This window comes from Actinia tenebrosa, unplaced genomic scaffold, assembly GCF_029948245.1.
Source record: "Actinia tenebrosa isolate PJP-AT-01 unplaced genomic scaffold, QUT_ActTen_1.0 PGA_scaffold13__45_contigs__length_12533684, whole genome shotgun sequence".
Classification (NCBI taxonomy): Eukaryota; Metazoa; Cnidaria; class Anthozoa; order Actiniaria; family Actiniidae; genus Actinia; species Actinia tenebrosa.
The window spans coordinates 11,055,849-11,076,441 of NW_028292573.1; the positions used below are offsets into that span (position 1 = coordinate 11,055,849).

The window sequence follows — 20,593 nt, forward strand, 5'->3', positions numbered from 1 at the left end:
TCTGGTGTTGTGGTAAGAAAATGCAAATAGAAGACGACACGTCATTACGAATGTGGTAAGAATATTCGTAATGCCGTACCAAATGCTACCAGAGAGCAGTATTACGCCAATGGAGGTCGTAAGAAAACGCCATATAAGAGAATAAAATACTTCAGGGACTGGATGAGTCATATCCAAGGTTTACATCCGGTATATTTAAGCGACGAAGTAAAGAAGAAAATCATAGACCATTTAGAAGAGCCAACCCCGCAAAGTCTACGGAAAACGCTGAAAAAATTAAAACTAGGGAAATATTACAAAGCTATTCCCTATCTTTTGTCTGAAATTACCGGTAACTCTATTCCCGAAGTTTCTGATATGAGCAGAGCCGAGTGGATGTTTTGTCGGCTGGATAAGGATATTCCTTATTATCCTGACGTAATTTACGAAATATTTTACAAAATAGACCCCAACCACCCCCTCTTGAGATGGATTCCAAGAAGATAGTGGATCTTATGGCATAAGATGAGTAATTAGCATAAATCTTATGGCATAAGATTACGCGTAATTTCCAGACTGTCGTTCGATATGTAAACGAAATCCTGTCACGCTCTTTTCAAAGTAAATATTTACTGAGCAAGCTTTCTTTGAAGCTCTTCTTTCGCTTCCTGGTAGATCTTTTTGCGAGATTCCTCGGAAAGATCTTTTACGACTGTTTTTTTATTCCTTATGTCCGTCTTTAATTTCTCATGCTTTTCCTCTTCGGTCAGAATAAGCGAGAATTCTACGTCGTCTATCTTTCTGTCACGCAAAGCCTTTGAGACAAGGTCGGTAATAGTATTTACTTTAGCCCTAGACAGAGCTATTGTCGTGTCATGCTTGGATATTTTCGTGGATAGCTTTTTCATAATACCCGTAGCAACAGCAGAAATAATACCACAGGTTGCCCCAACGCCGGCCAAAGGAACTCCAACAATTATTCCCGGCCCAGTAAGCGAAGTAGCAACGCCAGAGCCCGTTAACACAACAGATATGGATCCTGAAGTTATCGCAATCTTATGTAGCGTACTCCGGGCTCTGACGTACTTTTTTCGGACTTTTTCGTAGTGTTTTGTCTGCCCTTCCAAGTAAGCCAGGATTAAGTTCGCTTTGTTGAGCCTAAAGTTTTCAGCGTTTAATTCGTTAGGACCTGTATCCGTAGTGGTAGCGTGATAATTGGGAACATCTGGGTACAACTGAGGTGCTGATGGTATAACATCCATTATATATACTAATGTACGACGCTTTTGGGAATGATATTGAGGAGCAGCCACATCACGACAACAGGGATTATGCCAACTGGAGAGCATTTAGGAAGATGTTTCCGCATGCAGACCCTAGTAAGTTTGAAAGAAGACCCGATGGGATTTACTATGAAGGCTCCAGAATGTACAGCAATGCGGACTTGGAGCCAAAGAACCCAAAACCCGAGCATAAAGAAAGGCAGCCTAATTTTCCAGAGAATTTATTACCGGCAACGGAGGATTACCCATTTTACGATAACAAAGGTGGCGCAAATGACTTTGCTAAGATGGTTACCTCCTTAGAAATCCCCGTGGGCCCTACGACTTTCAAAATAAAAGTCAGAGACATCTTTAGAGAAACTGCCATGAAACATACCTCAGGGAAAGAATCCAGAGAATGGTTATCAGGTCCCAACATGCGGTATTGGCCGCAGCAGTTAAACTTTGCTGTCTGGGCTGCTACTAAAGGATGCGGTATAGCCGCGGACATGTTCCATATTCCTTTCCTGCGATTTCATGTTGCTTTTACTATTCGTAGGATATTGTTTGAGTTAGGAGCACCGCTTCCTAGTGACACTATCTTTAAGCCGAAGGATAACGAATATGACAAAGTCGCATGGGAGCGATTAAGGAATGAGTTTAAGCTTACCAACCCTGATTTTCGCAACAAAGAGGGTGCCGCCCATGGTTTAGGAGAGACTTACACCTATGCTTCGTATGTTGGCGCCAGCATAGAAACTCCGGGTATGGGGTATCCTAGCAGATGGGAATTCTCCGACTTAGGGGGTAAAGCGTCAAAAGGTGACTTGATTTACTTCATAGAAAGCAAAGAGAAATATCCTTGGGCGCCTTTCTTTGCCGCAAAGGGCATTGGTCTAAAGAATCTCGCAAGGATTAATCGAAGCATCGAAGCCTTTGTTTACTGCATTCTAGGGGCCCAGGTTAGCACTCGCAGCCCCATCGTAGATGCCTCCGGTGCGTCGCAGGAAACGCAACAAGTATTCCTTGTCCTCTTCGAAAGCGCTGTTATCGAGAATGAGATCTCTAAGTCGGTGCAGAGATATCAACTTGCAGTGCAGCAGTCTAAAGTGCGACTGGATTACGCTTTGTCACCTGGTTGTTGGCTAATGCCAAGTAATTTGGTCATCAACGCCGATTCCGTCGTGGGTTACAACAACAAACTTCAACGAGCTACTAAGGATATGAAGTTTGGGGTGAATGACGTGAACTCTGACACTCTTAGGAACATTCCCCATTTCGTGGAGAAGCCAAAGAAGGAGCACGTAGAAAAACCATCAAAGAAGGCGCATGTAGAAAAGCCACCAAAGAAACCAGTAAAGAAGGTTACCGAGGAATATGACCATAACTTACTAAAAGCCGGTCTAGCAGCTGCAAGCATTGGTCTGAGCTATTATATATGGCGATGAACAACCCCTACGTAGCTGGAGTAGATTGCGTCTATACGACTTACACAGGCGAGAAAAAATACAACCAGGCATCTTGGGTTGATGTCACGGGCATGGCTGTAGACTTGAACTACTCAGGAAAGAAGTTAATCCTTTGTAGTATTTGCATTGGTACGAGCAGCCATGCCAACGTCGGCTTTAGGTTCCTGGATGACAATGGCATACTGCAGCCTATGAGAAATAAGACAAACAACAGGGAGCCTGCGCATTTCTCCGTAGAGCCGCCAACGACGAGCGTTGAGAATCTTTCCGTTTGGACTTTTCACATGGTTGCTGACTGCCACGGGAAAGTAAAGCTGCAAATACGCGTAGATGACAGCGGGACGGCTACCGTGAATAGTATATATGACCAAAGGGATAATGATTACAATCACGCGACCATTAGCGCCCTTGCGGTGCTTAGTCTTTAAATATATGGACAACCCACACGTTAGGGAAGATTGGTTTCTTTATGACTTAAATGAGAGAAAATACGAAAATGATGAGTGGCAGGACACTGGATTATGGGTGAGGGTTGGGGGCCTGGGATTGATAATGTGTACTATTAGTGTCAGTACGGGGTGGGGTTGTCACCTCGGCTTTAGAATTTTAGATGAAACCAACACCCCATTGCCGCCTTATGAAACAAAAGGCAGCAGGCATGCAGTTCACTTTTCGACGCAGCCTAGTCCACCCAGCGTAGAAGATCTAACGCCCGTGACTTTTTACATGGTAGCCAATTGCCAATATGCGAAGCTTCAAGTTCGACCCAGCCATGGTGCTCTTGGTCGTCCCGGCGCGTTTCGAATGAATGCTGCTCCGGCAGTCGGTCCTCCGACGGATGCTATTTGGAATCATAAGACCATTAGCACCATGAGTGTGCTGCCCCTGATACCAAATTATCAAGGCGGTGCGAATACTATCTTTACTTATCCCCAGTCGAGGACGCCTCGGGCGCCTGACGACGATAAGCCACCAGTAATACACGAGGATAAGATTAACCCTTCATCTTCTTCAGGAGTACCACTCCAATAGCGACGACCAAGATCCAAATGTTATTCCCCACGAACTTCAACAGTTCGCCGCCGGCCCTAAGTGCCAAGGAAACAACCGAACCCAGCAGCCCAGGAAGACCGGCTGCCATCTTTTTTCCCAAGTCCGTTAGTCCACTGCCTAATTTCTTTACGCCCGCGCCTGTAGCCTTAAGCGTGGATAGGATAACTCCTACTACGGTGCTAATAGCAACCGCAAATGCGAGGGGAATACCATACTTCACCAGAGTCCTTTTTATCTTTTCCTTGGTGGTAAGCCCCAACTCCGTTTCCAAACCATCCCTTTGCGCTCGCAGTTCCGTTAAGCGTTCCTGAAGGGCTTCTGCTTCCGCTTGGGCAGCTTCCCTTTCCCCTTCAGTGCGCCCTTGGTCCGCGGCTGCTTCCTGCTGCCTTTCCAGCTGCGCCTCCATATCTTCGTAAGCCTGCGTTACCTGCCTAAGTTGCTCCTTTTTTACGATGATTTGCGCGTTTAACTCCCGTTCTTTCATCACTGAAGCTTCCAGCTGTGCGCCCACGCGTCTGAGTTCGGCGTCTCTGTCCCCAACGTCTGCAACTGCATGGTCGAAGTTCCTTCTAGCCTTATCCCTTTCATGTAGCAACGTGCTGATGCGCTGCTTATTGTCCTCACTTTCCCGTTCGTGAGAATCCGACATCATTCGCACCTGCTTCATGTATTCCTCTTCTCTTTCGTCCATTGTCTGTTTTAAGTATTCGATGTGCTCGGCCGCTGCTTCTAGTTCGGCGGTTTTTTCATCTAATTGCTCCGTAAGTTCGTCAAGCTGTTCCCTGTGTTTGTTTATGATTTCTTGCTGTGCATTTTCTTCCATGTTGAGTGATTCTAAAGACTGCTGCAGCTGCAAGGCAGCACTGCTGCCTGACGGCGTACTCGTTAGCTTTTCCTCTACGTCTTCCTTGGTAGCTTGTATTTTTACGAGCTTTCCTTGATCCTTATCCAGAATTCCAGCGATGGCATGCATTTGACTGGTAGCCCTGGGGGTCTTAATGCCTTTAAGGAATTCCTCCTGTAGCCTCATAGTTTCCTTACTAGTTAAGCTGGACAGCACGGATAAGTCAGGTCTGCCTAGCGCCGTTGTTATTTCCTTCGGTAAGGCATTGTTAAGTGCGTTAGACTTTTTGCTTTGATAAAAGTCATACCACCTTTCCCTGCCTACGTAACGAATTTGGATTTGACCCTTATCACCGCGTTGGAATTCTAAAAGAGTCGAACTGGCTTTAGGATATCTCTTACGCACGTCGGTAAGTAGCTTTTCGGGTGCCGTTTCGCCGATAGCTGCCAATAAAGTTGGAGGAATTCGGGGGTCGGCAAAGAACCTTCCTTTTCCATCGCGGATGACGTAAACCTTAGCACCGCTTCTAGCAAGTCTACCCATAATTAGTTCCCTGCCGTATTCGTCTTCTTCGAACATTAGCTGCGCTTTTTCAGGTATCCACTCAGGTAGTAGCTCCTGAAGCCTTTCAAAGTCATCCGGGGGGTCTTCCATGGATTCATCCATTTCTCGTTGGACTCTTTGCAACCATGCGTCACTGGGGGCTTCAGGAACTAATCCTAAGTCGCCCATTTGCATGTAAGATGGAAGAGATTTACCGGGGTTCTTTCCTTTAAACCTATTTATGAGGCTACGTAAGGCATCAGGGGCATTTAGGCCGTACTTGCGACGTAGCTTTTCATAAAAGTCCGGCTTATCCGCTTCCGACAGCAGGGTTTCATATTCTTCATCGTTAATGTTGACTTGACCTTCTTCGGTAAGGGGGTCAAAATCCGTTCCTTCTACTTCCATTATATATGATAAGCTCAAAGTTAAATCCCAACGTATTACCTAAGCAGGTTGGCGGGCTGAAAGCAGAACGCACCTTTCACCGGGTCACCTTTACCCCCAGTAGCGCAAAGCCAGGGGAGACGCTGTACGTAGGCGTGCCCCGCCTAACGGATAACCTAGTATTGGTTCCTGGCACCTTGGCTTTGAGGTTTGACCTAGCGGTACAGTCAAGCCCCACAGATGAAAGGATTATCGTTAACAACGTGGGTCGCAACATTGTTTCTAAGATGAGAATCAAGTTTGCTGGGGAATCCTTGCTGGACTTAAATAGGTACGATCTGTATACCACGTACAAAGACTTATGGTTGACGGCCTTTGACCGCGCGCAAAGGATAGAACAAGGAATTGGTAGTGTCATTCTACGTAAGGTTCGCACACCTACGAAAACGCAACCTACTGACGGCAGCGGAGAAACCGCAGTGGCAGACGCAAAGCGAATAAAGACAGCCTATGGTAGTAAGTATGTCATACCACTGGACTTTGAAGTGATTACGAATCACGGTGTCTATTACCCAAGACAGTTATCCGAGCTACAGTTTGAAGTAACTTTAGCAGATGCTAATAACATCATTGGTGGGCTAAGCAGTGCACTTACCACAACAACCCCATACTCTATTACCAACTTAGAATTACAGTACGAAACGGTGTACAGCGAAGAGCTGGCCCGTAGCGCTGGCATGGAGTACAGCTCTGGCAAGGCATTCCTTTACGACCACGTAGTGATGTATAAGACGTTTAGCTTCTTGGATAAGACGGATGAGGTTATCAACCAAAGCATTAACCTCCCCCGAAGAAGTCTTACGGGGTTGATGCTGGTGTTTGCCAAACCCTACGAAGCCGGTAAGCGCGACTCCGAGGCCTTTCACAACCCCAACATTACTAACGTGGGGGTCAACATAAACGGCGTTCCAAACAAGGTCTACTCCCAGGGGATAAAGCCCGCAGACGTGTACAGAGAGGCCATGCGCAAGTTTGGCGACCAAATTAGCCCCGAGGAATTCTTTAAGGACAAATATGCGCTGTGGATTGACATGCGCACCATTAACGACGAAGACCTACATGGTCAAGGCCTCCGTCTAGTAAATACGCAGGATGGCATAACATTGGAAATCAAACGCACCAAGAATGCCTCCGCGGGCGACGGTGATAAAATAAACTGCTACGTCTTCGTCGTGTCTGACGCGCAGTTAAGCGTAGAAATGAACCAATTGAAAAGCGTTGCCTACTAGGACGGCTGAGGAATGAAGTCGTCAATGTTAAAATATTTCTTGAATATACAATGCTTCGCGTATTTGAAAGCAACGGTACGAAACTGCAAGTCGTGCAAGGCGATAAATTGTACTTCAAAGCAAAGGAAGTAGCGGCCGCATTGGGCTACGAACGCCCAAAAGATGCAATTAAGGTGCACGTTCGCGATAAATACAAGGTAAGGCTTAGCGAACTTAGAATGGAGGTGAATCGCCTCCCTTCCAATTCACACCCACATTCCCTGTATGTGAACGAATCCGGGTTGTATCAGTTGATATTCTCCTCGAAGATGGCAAAGGCAGAAGAATTCCAAGATTGGGTCCTCGAAGAAGTCCTACCCGCGTTGAGAAAGACGGGTAAATATGCGATGGACAAACGCTTTGACAGCCCGAATAAATTAGTTTTTAAGATAGAAAATGAAGCTGACCTGCATACAAAGGTAGTCGATTACATGCGTAGGTTTTACCCCGATTTCATCATAGCGCCGGGTCTTGGCGAACTTCAAGATTCAGACAGCAAGCGAATAACCTGCTGGCGAAAAGGCTACCAAGCCGGCCAGCCAGACCTTTTAATCCTTAACGCCCACAAGAAATACCGCGGGTTGTGTATTGAGTTGAAAACCCCAAAAGGAAACGGTGTCTTGTCCGCAAAGCAATCCAAAAAAATTGCGCAGCTTGATGTAAATGGTTACCTAACGATGGTTAGCAACGATTACGACATTATCTGCCGTGCCCTCATGGATTACGCGGATGGCATTCGTATTCCCTGTAAGGGCTGTGTAAAGCGGTTCAAATCCTACGACACTTTGAAAACGCACCTAAAGATATTCCATAGGTATAATGAAGCTCAGCTTGACTCACTGGCGTGATCTTGTCCACGGTAAAGCATACGAAATAAAAAATTACGTCGTCTTCGAAGACATCGACCGTTTACGGTTAGTCCTCAAAGACTTAGAAGGCAAGGAATATTCCCTTTGGGCGCCGGATTGCGTGCGGTACGTAATTCAGGGCGAGGAATTCACCCACTTACGCAGCTATGGTAAGGTAAATGGCCGATGGAAGTTTGACATTGAAAGAACAGTCACTCCATCTCCTCTTTGTAGTTAAGCGCCCGCTGCGCTTTAGGATCCGCGGAGCACCAATGCCCCACAAAGGATCCTTCGGAGAATACCCTGTCGCAATGAAGGCAGGTGTATTTTTTACGCGGCGGCTTACGAGGGGTAATGCAGTCGGCAGGTAGTTCGCAAGTAATACAGTCCATATATTGAAAGGGTAATTAGAATGCCTCCCAGAAAGGCAGCTGCGTAGGCTAGCATATACCTTTAAAAGGGGTCTTTATTTTTATTTATTATTATTAGATTATGCAAGCGCCCTTAAAAGGGGTCTTTATTTTTATTTATTATTATTAAATATCCTTAATTATTCTTAATAATAATAAATAAAAATAAGAATGGGATTTGAGACTCTTTGCACAAACCCTACTTTACTATCTTAGGTCCTTTCTAACTTCTACGGGCTTTCCTTGCCGCCTCATTGCCGGCATGCCAGGCCTCAAAGCGATCTAAGTACTCCTTAAAGCCGCCTTGGCCGTCGTAGAGGCACTGCCAAACATGTTGGTCACTTCTTTGACAGCCGCAGCGCTCACAAGTTGCCTCCCAATATTCTCTATCCTCCCACCTTACGCCTTCGACGCAGTCAAACTCCGCAAAGCGCTGGTCAATTTCCTTCTTCCGGCGCGTTAACTTCCTTTGGGTTTCCTTTGGGCAACATCGTGCAGCAACGTCGCCGTGTTCCTCACAGGCTACGCTCAGTAGGTCGTAATTGCCGCGGCACCGATGTCGGTGCCATTCATCGTTCTTGTCCTCCTCGCATCGCTCACATACGTTCTTTAGGCAAACGCGGTTTTCTACGTGATAATCCAACATTTGCGCGCTGCTAAAGAGTCGATTACACTCCTTACAACGCCTTTCGCGTGCCTTCTTAGCGCACACCTTCTTTTCCAGGTGGTATTTTAACATTTGCTTGCTGCTGAACTCCTTGTTACACCGCTCACACTCCATATATAATAAGGATTTAATAACCCTTATATGGGATACCGCATAAAGTCCTTAATGGACTCTTTTGCCCCGGATACTATTTCAAAGAGTGTCTCAGAATGTTGACGTTTAGGTTAAATCTTTGTTAAGGATGCCTGGAAACTATTTCAAAGAGTGCCTTAGAATGTTGACAATAAGGTTAAATCTTTGTTAAGTATATGTGGAAAGCCCGTAAGGATTAGTAGGCGGCTTAAAATAGTAAAGTAGGGTTCGTGCAAAGAGTCTCAAATCCCATTCTTATTTTTATTTATTATTATTAAGAATAATTAAGGATATTTAATAATAATAAATAAAAATAAGGACCCCCTTTAAAGGGCGCTTGCAGGATTCAAAATAGTAAAGCTAAGACACTCTTTGGAATAGTTTCCAGGCATCCTTAACAAAGATTTAACCTAAACGTCAACATTCTGAGACACTCTTTGAAATAGTTTCCAGGCATCCTTAACAAAGATTTAACCTTATTGTCAACATTCTACAGGGGATATCGCATGAAGTCCTTAACGGACTCCTTAGCCCACGTTGCCATCGTTATCAGCGCGCCAAACCGTTCTGCACGCTTCAGACCGCACATTTCATCGTACAACTCCTGCACGCGCTCTTTTAACCGGTCTATCTCCTCCCTTTGCATTTCTATGGTGTCTCTTTTATCTTTTGCGTCGGCGACAATTCTTTGCACTGCTTCCACTGGCTCCATATATTTTAGCGAATAAGTTTAAATATAAATGAACCCAGATCACATGCCTTGTAACGCTCTGATAGTAGGACCCACCGGCTGCGGAAAGACCCAGTTCGTGGTAGAGCAGCTATTAGGACCCTTTAGATACCGCTTCGACTACATCGTGCTATTATGCCCCACCTACGTGAACAACCGCACCTGGACGGGCATAGGAGTGAAAGATGACGACTTCTTTGTAGATATCTTAGACCCTAACGAGTTATCCAGCCATTTGAAGTTCTGGCACAAGCAATTCCCTAAAGATACGCAGACGCTCCTTATACTGGATGACATCGCCTGCGGGGACGACGTAAAAAGACGCACCTCCGAATTAGTGAAGCTCGCCTTCAGCGGTAGACACGACAATATCAGCGTTTGGTTGCTCTCGCAGCAGCTTACCAGCGTCTCTAAGCCTTTTAGGGAAAACATAGGTTCACTTGTCGTATTTTATACGCCCAGTAAGTCTGACCTGGAAACCATCTTAAGCGACTACGGCGGTGAGATATCCAAGGAACAGTTACACGAATACATGCGGCATTTAAAAACGCACCAACATTCCAAGATGATCTTCTCTTTGAGGTTTCCGTATTCCATTAACATATATGGACATTGAGCAGCTCTTAGATGAAGTCCCCGCGCAGTTAGACGAAAGTAACCTTAAGGAACAACTTAACATCCTTGTGTCTTCGGGGAAGTGTAAAGAAATGATAGGCAAGGAACTTACCCATGAGCAAGTTAATAAGTTGTCGGAAGAGGAAGTTAAGAAGTTCCATAAGAGGTACGAGGCCGCCCTTGCAAGTAAGACCACGGACGCCGTAGCAGACTCCGCTATCCGACTTGCGACTAAATTGCTTGGACTTGCACTGCCCATAGACGACGTGGAGCAACTGCGGAAGGACATAAGCGAGGACTATGTCATCGCCCAAGAACTTAAGATAACCTGCGGGTGGTTGTCTTTGAAGTGCGGTAAGTTAATGGCAGTCGCCTCTGCGGCACTTCACGTAGCTCAGCATGTCGACTTGAAGGAGGTACTAGGTTCCTTCGGAACATCTTGGAAGGACTTCAAGAAGGATAGAGAAGTCGAAAAGGTCTTCCAGGCGGCACTTGCTGAGGTACCTGATCAAGTCGCCTCAAGTACTTAGTCAAGTCGTTGTCAAGTCATTGCCAAGTCATTGTCAAGTCGTTGTCAAGTCACCTCAAGTACTTAGTCAAGTCGTTGTCAAGTCATTGCCAAGTCATTGTCAAGTCGTCATCAAGTTACTTGTCAAGTCCTTCAAGTCCTTAGATATAAGATGAGTGGCACCGAAGAACAACCACCCGTAGAAGATACCAAGATTACCAAGGCTAAATCTCCAGGCAGAGTCGCTGCCGGAAAGAAGCTCGCGGAGATGAACAGGAAGAACAAAGCAAAGAAAGAGGAAAAGGTGGAGGAAAAAGAAGAGGAATCCTTTTGGAATCCTGGGTACGTCATCGGCGCGTTAGGAGTTGCTATAGCAGCAGGCAGCCTTTACTTACAATGGCGGGCTACGAAGCCAAAAGTAGAACCACCAACATATCACGCACCTGTGGAGCCGGCTGTTAGAAAAAGTAAGATCCCTGAAATGGAGTAGATTCATCACCACGTGCCGTGGCGACCTAGATTTTCCTTCTCGCTTTGTAATATAATGTCGACCGCGTTGTTGAAAACTGTTGAAGAAGCAGCTATTATTACTTCCATCGTTGCGGGTATTGGTTGGGTAGGTAAGAAAGTGCTCAAAGAAGACTTTACTGAAGACCCAAGCAAGAGCTTCGCTAATTTTGCTAAGATGACCGCTGCCGTAGGCGGGGCTATCATGGCAAAGAATTACCTACAGAAGGAAAAGTACCTGCCTAACATATAAATGGCTAGCGTGGTCGCAGGTGGAGTTATTGCAGCTTTAGCATTCACTGGAGCTAATTATGGTGGTCAATATTTGGATAGATTAGTTAGAGGTGATCGCAGCGGAGATTTGGCCGCCGAAAGGAAGAGACACGACTTAGCGCTGGAGAAATATCAGCGAGACGTGGCGGCTTGGAATGAAAAAAGACAAGCTTACAGGGGTTGGTTGGACAAGAACTACCAAGACAAAATGCAGGCGGATAAGAACTTCGAAAACACAGACTACGCCTTTAAGCTTTATGCGCAAGCACACCCCGCGGCATTAACGGGGTTGAAAAGGCCTCAGTTCAAGAATTACTACCAGCCTTCTAAGAAACAAAAAGACAATGAGTTGGTCTTCGTAGGAGTCGCAGGGCTGGCGGGAGGCGTAGCTTTGGCGTATTTAGTCTAAGCTGCGCTTAGCCTCTAGTGGCGCCTTTGGCGCCTAGAATATAATGATCGTCTTTTTGGAAAGCGATAAAAATAACTTTACCACTTATTTAAATCCCCCCATTAAAGCCCATAAGGTCCGGCTGGTTAGTTGCTCTTTGTACAATTCTTGGTATAACCTGATTAGGGGCATAGTCACTGAGCATACAGGAGGATCTAACTATCAAGCCGTATTGCTGCCCGATGGACATTATACGCCAATCACACTGGCCAAGGAATTAGCAAAACACGGTTATACTCTCACCACAGGATTGCCGCACGAAATGACCCTCAAACATAATATGTCAAATTATTCAATGACTTTTGGAAAGTCTGACCCATTGGGATCTTTATTATGTGCCTCAGGCAAGACAATTACCAACACAGCCATACCTGTGAAATGGAAAGTCGCATCCTCTTACGAAGTCTATTGCGATTTAGTCCATAGTTACAACAATGAAGAAAAGTCTTCTCTTATGTCTAAGTTTCTACCCAAAGGTAATCCATTTGACCTGGTAGAATACACTCCCATTTCTTTGAGCTATGACTTGTCTAATTTGGTAGAAAGCATAAACATCACCATTAAGGTGGACGGAAAGACGGTGGATTTTAACGGACGTAAGATCAATCTTGTCCTATCCTTCGCTTGAATCAAATTCATATAATGGGCCGCGTAGAGGATAAACTCAAGAGGATTTACTATGGGCCTGAAGGCTATTGGAAAGGAGCGTCGGCCATCAAGAAACTCGCGACCGCGGCCAGGGTATCAGAAGAAACGGCTAAGAACTGGTTGAAAAAACAAACCATCTGGCAGGTTTATCTTCCCGTGCCGAAGTACATTCCCAGGCCCAGCTTTACCGTAAATGCCCCCAATGAAGTTCATCAGGCGGATTTGCTTTTCTTGCCGCACGATAAGGTGAGAAAAAAGACCTATAGATACGCTTTGACCGTAGTTGATATCGCAAGCAGATACAAGGACGCCGAACCCATAACCAGCAAGGATTCTGGGGAAGTCGCAGAAGCCCTAGGTAGGATTTATAAGCGCGTCTTGAAATGGCCCAAGCTGCTGCAAGTGGATGCGGGGACAGAGTTTATGGGCGTGGTTACTAAGACCCTGAAAGACCACAGCACTAAGATTAGGAGAGCCGAAGCAGAGTACCACAGGGGTCAGAGCATCGTCGAAAGATTTAATAAAACCTTGGCCGAGCGTCTCTTTGGGTACCAGTATTGGAAAGAGCTGGAAGATCCCTCCAAGCGCAACAGGGAATGGACTCAGAGGCTCCCCCAGGTCATCGTGGCTTTGAACAACGAGGCGGCCAGGGCTACGGGAATAAAACCCAAGGATGCCATAAAAAAGAAACACGTGGAACACAAGTCCTACGTCAGAAGTTCGAGGGCGGTCTTCCCCCATGAAAAAAAATTAGGTAATGTCACGGTCCGATATCTCTATGAGCCGGGTGAATTAGAAGGAGGATCCAAAAGAGCTACGGATCCTAATTGGTCTTTGGAAACTTACCAGATCCGAAGCGTAATAGCTAAGAAGGGTCAGCCCATCTTGTATTATCTTCACGATGGCCCCACACGTGGGTTCGTCATGGAAGAACTGCTTATCGTGTGATGTCCGAATGCTATCGTATGCACTCCGTCATCACACATCCATCGCTTACCGTCAAATGCAGACAGTGACACCTTCTCCTGCGTGACGTTATGTATCTGATGACCATAGCTGCGCAGGCTGTTCATCTTATGCCGCTGTTCCTTGCGTGTTTGTAATACGTTGAGGTAGGACTCGTGCGTAATGTCCTTCTTAACCACGTACTTTTTTACGCCTTTAGCTTTCTTTTCTACGCCGTCTAACTTTAGCACGCTGTACATCTTTGGTTTCAGACCCACGTACTCTACTATGGGTTTTCCTAACATTTCGTCTTTCATCTTCCCAATTACCTTCTTATTCTTCGCAGAGTAAAGGAAGTGCTCCTTCGGGTAACCGCTGGTGTCGTACTCGTCTATGTCGGGGAGGCAGTCTTTGTAAACGTCTTCCGTTTGCACTTCTAGAATTAGGGAGTCGGTGTCTGTGTACAGGAGGCGACAGCGGTCTCCGTACTTTGGCTTAAGCTTATCGTAGTAGAACTCATACATAAGCAGCTTCGATAGATCCAGCACCGTAAAGCCTGTGTAAACGGGCTTGTTTAGTAAGAGGTTTGCCCTTTTCATGTGAATCACGTAGAAGTTCAGCATTTCTACGTATCTAACGAAGCCTGGCTGTGACACGTATGCTTCTGCTTCCTCTTTGGTGCTGACTATTTTTACGCTTACGCGCTTGCGGATGTTCTCCATTGTCTTTCCGAACACGCTGTTGTTCATCAGTTTGAAGAGGTTTTTCTCGAAGTCATTTTTCGCTGCGGTACGCTTTTGCGTGTTAAAGTCAATGTAGGGGCGCATCCAGGGTTCCTGCGTGAATTTTAGGACTCTGTGGATCTTCTCTACGCGCATTCCGTGTCGCACGTAGAACTGCAGGTTGCGGTAATGTACCACATACTTCTTCTTATCCATCAGGTTCATAGTTAGTTTCCTGTACGGTTTGTAACCAGGGCACATTTGCTTTTGCAGCGGACTTAGCTGCTTAAATGGTATCTCTATCGCTTCTGGTGCTAAGGGGAACTCATTGTGTTCGTCGTGCAGGCGCTCTGGGTACTCCAGATCCACTTCTAAAACGTAACTCTTGTCTTCCTCCTTTCCTACCTGCATGTAGAAGTCTATCGGCTTCACTGGATCCCATTCGAAGTCTCTCACAGGTAGGTACTGTGACATTGCCCAACCATAAAGGTTATTCGCATCCAGGTAGTAAATGTATGTGGTTGGTTTCTCTGGGTCCTGCTCTACTAAGGGGTTGTTTGCGCGGGCGTAACGTCGGCTGGGCCCGCATACGCCGCCACGAATACCGTCTTCCATAAACCGATACATGTCGTACTCCGTTAGGAGATCCAACTGCGCATTTGTCTTCTTTAACAAAGCACTCCAGCTGAGCCCAGGAGCCGTGTAGAAATTAGCGGGATCCAATCCGTAATATTCCATAGCCATCTTTCTGAAGCTTTGGAAAACATCTGCAAGCAGCACTACGTCAGACCTTAGGTAGATGTCGTGGTAGTCCCCCATGTTCTCACAGGAGTACTTTTCCCACACGTCTAACGCATGCTGGTACTCCTCATCCTTTATACCGGACTCGTTTAGGGTGCTGTAGAAGCGATCTTTGGGTGGTAGGGACTCTTTGAATCGATCCCAGGAATCCATGTATTCATATGGGTAGACTCCTTTCCTTTCCGCGCCATATTGACTGGAAATGGGAAAGTTGGTGTTATACTTTACGAGGTTTGCTAAGGAGTCCGCCATAAACTGCTGCGAATCTAAGAACTTTAGCTTACCCACAGTTACGGACATGTAGCGCTCTTTGTTGTTGGGTATGCATTTGACGTCGGAGCCGTCTGTTCCTTGTAGTAGCAAATGGGAGTCGTAACCCCTTAAATTGTGAAAGAATACGGGTATTTCCATTTCTGGATCTACTTTGAAGTTTATATTGCATTTCCAATGAGCCGCTCCTCTGTATTTACCCGTGATGTGGCAGTGATCCCTAACCTTATCCACATAGAAATCCTCAACGAATGCTTTATGACAATGAATGCAGTGGGTGGAAGGCTTTCCCGGCTTTTCCCCCTTCTTAGCATACTTCCCGCATTTAAAATGAGCTTCTCCTAGATACTTTCCATCTTCATCCCACGCTTTCTTGGCTCGTCTTCCAAACTGAAGAAGCGTATGTTGGCAAATGTGGCATTTTTTTGCCTTGTTAAAAGCCTCCTGGTTCTCTTTGGTAAATTCCATCTTCTTTGGACGTCTTAATTGTTCTCTTATCTCCCCCTCCTCTTCTCGCAATGCTTCTAGAAACTCATTAGCTGCGTTCTTACCTCGGTAAATCACAGGAGGGTTTGCTTTACCGTCTGATCTGACTACTATGTAACCAAAGGAGCAGATCTCGTGTAATCCTACCTTATTCGTGGCACCACGTTTCTGCTCTTCCTTAGTTATCAACGCTTCGAAGTCTGCATATATCACGTAAGGCACTTGCATCTGCTTTTGATGGTTTGCGTATGAAAGCTCTTTGTTGGTGGGCATCTGGATCCGTTGCGCCACTTCTTCGACTCCGCGGCAGATCTCATCGTGTTTCTTTAGGGTATTTAAGGATGTAAATGACAGCAAGCAGCAGTCGCAGAAGTACTTTTTGCCTTTGTGCTTAGTATGTCTGTAGAATAGTCTGCTAATGTGTTTAACCCATGAGTAGTGTCCGCCGTGGTAGAATAAATGTACGCGCTCTCCTTTACTTTTTGACAGAACTAACGGTACTATCGTCTGCTCTCTGACTCCGTAAACGTTAATTGCTAGATCGTTTATTTCCTCAAATATGGGGATGTCTATCAACTGCATGGGAAATTCCACACCATCCCACTCTAAATCGTCTGTGGGATACTTACTTGTCCTACAGGGGTCCTTCTCTGCTGGATACAGTGCAGACCTGATTGCCCACATAAAGCATCGATTGTCTTCATTCTTCACGTTTACAATAGCCTTCTTCCTTTCTACCCACGTTGGTAGCGGTACGTAACTCCCCCCTCGTATGGGTACGTACCTGGCCATACTTATCTCTATTCCTTCAACCTCCTCTACTGTCCAACCCGATCCTTCTTTCGTGTAGTTAGACAGCGACTCCATTATTGCTTCTAAGGCTTCACTGAGTGACCTATCCAAATTCGTGGATTCTAATATCACTAACGACTTTGATCGCAACATTGCTGTCGTCATTACCTCGTCTTTTGACAAACTTACTTCTACCATTATGCTCGCTTTCAGGGCTCCTAATTCTTCTATACCTTTTCGGAGAGTCCTTTTAACCTTCCTTTCTGACTGACGCCAAAACTGTCTAACGTCAATCTCACCGTTACCGGGTATTGACACCGTGCTGAAGTTGCTTTGGGATTCCATCTATATAATAGGAAATATTTTATACCTAATACCAAGCACTTTTTAGGTCGTCGTAGTCGTACTCACAGTCCTGACAATGCCAAAACAATTTAACCTTAGTCTCAAACTTCTTACCACATCCACAATCATAACTGCTCATACACTTCGTCTTCATTTTCAAATGCTTTTTCAAATCCGCTTCTTTCTTAAAAGTTCTCTTACATTCTTCGCACTCCATATATAGACTAACATATTTAAGTGCGCTGTTGCCCTCAACCACACTTGGAGTGGGGGTCGTCCGTAGGTGGATTTTTGACGCGGGTCTTACCCCGTGTTGAGATTGCGCTGGAACCCCCATTCCCTATACGGGTAATCCTGGCGTAAAGTAACATATTTCGAGTGCGCTGTTGCCCTCACGGGTAATCCTGGCGTAAACTAACATATTTCGAGTGCGCTGTTACCCCCACGGGTAATCCTGGGGGTCTCATAGGGAATGAGGGCTACGCAAACACGGGTTAGTGACTTTAAACGGAAAATCCTCGTGTGGTCACTGCGCTAGAACCCCCATTCCCTATACTACTAAATTTATATCTCAAACGCAAAACAAGTTTTAAAAATGATTGAAAAATCACAAATAAGTGTAATTTTTTTACTGAATCTAAAGCGCCGCACACAGACGACATGTAGTGTTTGATCCATTGATTGATATAAAGCGCCGTAGGAATTTCATTTTGATAAATCAATATCTTCGTAGATCTTTCGTTATCCTTCCAAATGAGTTCTTTTAATTGATTAAAATCAATCATTGTGTTGACACATAAAAGTAATAAAAGGAAATCCAAACTCACTTATATCGCGAATAGTCATGTTTTCTATGATGTGGAGATAAATGAGTCGAGGAGTGAGCAGGCGTTCACTTATCGTTGACTGTCTTCGTGTGCGACCAAGTTTTCGCAACCACAACATCAGCTTCAGGTAAGTTGTACATCTCATAGGCTTCCCTGATATTCCTTGAGGGCAGAATTTTCCCTATAAGATCATATTTTAAGATATTTTCCCAGGGTTTTGAATTTACGACTGTTTCAATGGTTGTGAATTTTCGTTTTGTTTCATTCAAGGTTTGGAACAGACTTTCCCATAGATATCACTGAAACATTAAACATTGTCATTAACATTTTACGATTTTTAAGGGGATATTGTCAATAAAGTTGACTTCGTTCACCTCCTATTAGTCAATCAAACTGTTCTCGCACGACTCTTTTCAAGTCTTCCAATTATCAAAAGTTCTTCCATTAATACTGTGCAAATGTACATTAGTACAGAAAGTAACCCCATAAATATAAGACCACTTTCTTCTTCTTGAAAAAGAAAGATATCCATTCATTCAACCACAGAATCCTTTTAGCGTGCAACACAAAATACACAGTTTGTCAAAATGTTTGAAAAGACAGGTGAAGTCCATTTGCTACATAGAGTTTTCCTGATGTACATCAGCACTTAACAACATTTCAAAATTCTAAAAATATGCTCTTTCTTATGCAAACTTTTTCAACGTATTGAGGCCAATGACGTTAGTATGTAAGAGTCTCAGAGATCGAAGGAGGAGGAATGTGGCGCATGCGATAATTACGGCGCAAACGTTACCGCCAAACAAACAGAGACTACAGAGCGACATCAAATGATCTTGTTTTCCTTTACAGAATGAACGCGACCATTACTCCTACCTTGAGTGAAAGGATGGTAGAATACATCAACCGCAGTCCAGCTACCATCGCTGTAGAGACAAGTATTTTTGTCCTTATTGGACTGATTGCCATTGGAGGAAATCTTCTGGTAGTAATCTCCATCTATCGTAATCCCAGTCTTCGTACCATCACTAACTACTTCGTACTCTCGCTAGCTGTGTCTGATATTTTGTACCCGGTCACTGCTCTTCCACTAACCATTGTTTGGTCGGTAGAAAGTAGTTCCATTCCTGCAAAAAGAACCTGTGTTTTCCAGGCAATAGCTAGCTTTGGTTTGTTATACGTTTCAGTTACGACTATGGTGGTTATGGCCGTCAATCGGTTCGTCTGCGTTTGTAAACCTCAGAAGTACAAGATAGTATTTAGCAAGAAGAAATCGTTGGTCATTATTGGCTTTGTTTGGATCATCAATTTTACTTTGATCACCATAAACTTCAACAAACAAGTATTACATCGCGCGGAATTCGAACCACATAAAATCTGGTGTGGTTTGGTACTAGCGAGAAAAACCTCTATAACCAAAATAATCATAAACGTAGTTTTAGTGGTTATTCTAGTAGTTCCATTCAGTATTATCTTCTACTGCTACTTTAAAGTATTCGAAAAAATACGAGAACACAAGAAAAACGTCGCTCCTGCCTCCAACCCAAACAACCTGGGCACGAGTGTTCAAGAGATCAAGGTCACGCGGACTATGTTTACAGTGCTGATTGGATATTGGGCAACATGGATTCCAGTCCTCGTTATTGTGTTGGTGTCAATCCATACGCGTGTGCCACGTGAAGGTCACATGATGGTGACGTATGTAGTAGCAAGTAGTAGTGCTATTAACCCTGTAATATATGGAGTAATGAACACCGCGTTTAGACAAGAGTATAAGAAGATTATCAAATGTCGTTGAAATAGATCGTAGTAAGGAGGGCGTTTGGTATTCGAGCTATAGAAACGGCGGATCCAGGAGTCATTTAAAATTGAAATATAGAAGATTCTCATGAGCATAATAGTATGCACTTTCCTATACATTGCCCAACCCACCTTTAACTTGTCGATGAAAAGGATCAGAGTAACGAGAGCGTTTTGGAACTAAAACATAAAAATCACTTTCTAATGGTTCCACAGAGAAGAAGAGCACTCAAAAAACTTTGACGTCTTAATGGACAATTTGTACTTTTCGTTTCGCCGCTTTGGGGCTTCACGTTAGACCTCAATTAAAATTGAGCTTAAAAAAAAGTTAAAAACTATGTAAAGTATATTAGTATGCTTCGTAACATTCCTGCGTCGCATAACATGCCGGAAACCGCGTATAGAATTATTTATAGGTCTCTTAAGAAACTCATTTTAAAATTATTCATGAAGGAAACACAATAGAAATCATGATCATGAAGGTTGATTTTTATCTGATATAGATTCGTCTTCATTTGCATTAACTTTAACTTGGATTTTCTCTATCAAACTTGGTTCATTTCGTAAAGAATACTGTACAATATGAGAACATACATCATGAGTTTTTTAAGCCGATAAAACACTCCTGCTCGTTTATTAAACAGTACACAACACTATGAACTTCAAAGTGGTCTATATTCTAGTTGTAGAGAAAAACTGGCTGTCAAGTTTGGTATCGATGTGTGTTGGTTTTAATATACCATACTTAATATTCTATCGTAATATATAACTGATGGTTGGTTTGATGGCTTACTAAAATGAAATTAAAATTAAAATGAAGTGTCTAGTCTCAATAGTTCATTTTAACTAAAACAACAGTTCAGTGCCAAATGTGTTTTTAATAACTATATTCTCTGTAATGAAAGAGAGAGAGAAAAAGACAGATTAAAAAGTATATTGGGTGTGTTATTTTTT

The 20,593-nt window shown here is 44.4% G+C and overlaps 1 protein-coding gene across 1 annotated transcript; it reads left to right on the forward strand.

Annotated features, from left to right (window-relative positions):
* The first annotated feature begins 17,931 nt into the window (after nt 1-17,931).
* On the forward strand, nt 17,932-20,058 carry LOC116293161 (melatonin receptor type 1A-like). Its single transcript, XM_089029238.1, has 2 exons — nt 17,932-17,966; nt 18,692-20,058. Exon 2 carries the CDS (start codon nt 18,693-18,695, stop codon nt 19,635-19,637), a length of 945 nt encoding a protein of 314 aa, XP_088885364.1. The 5' UTR covers nt 17,932-17,966; nt 18,692; the 3' UTR covers nt 19,638-20,058.
* The last annotated feature ends 535 nt before the right edge of the window (nt 20,059-20,593 follow it).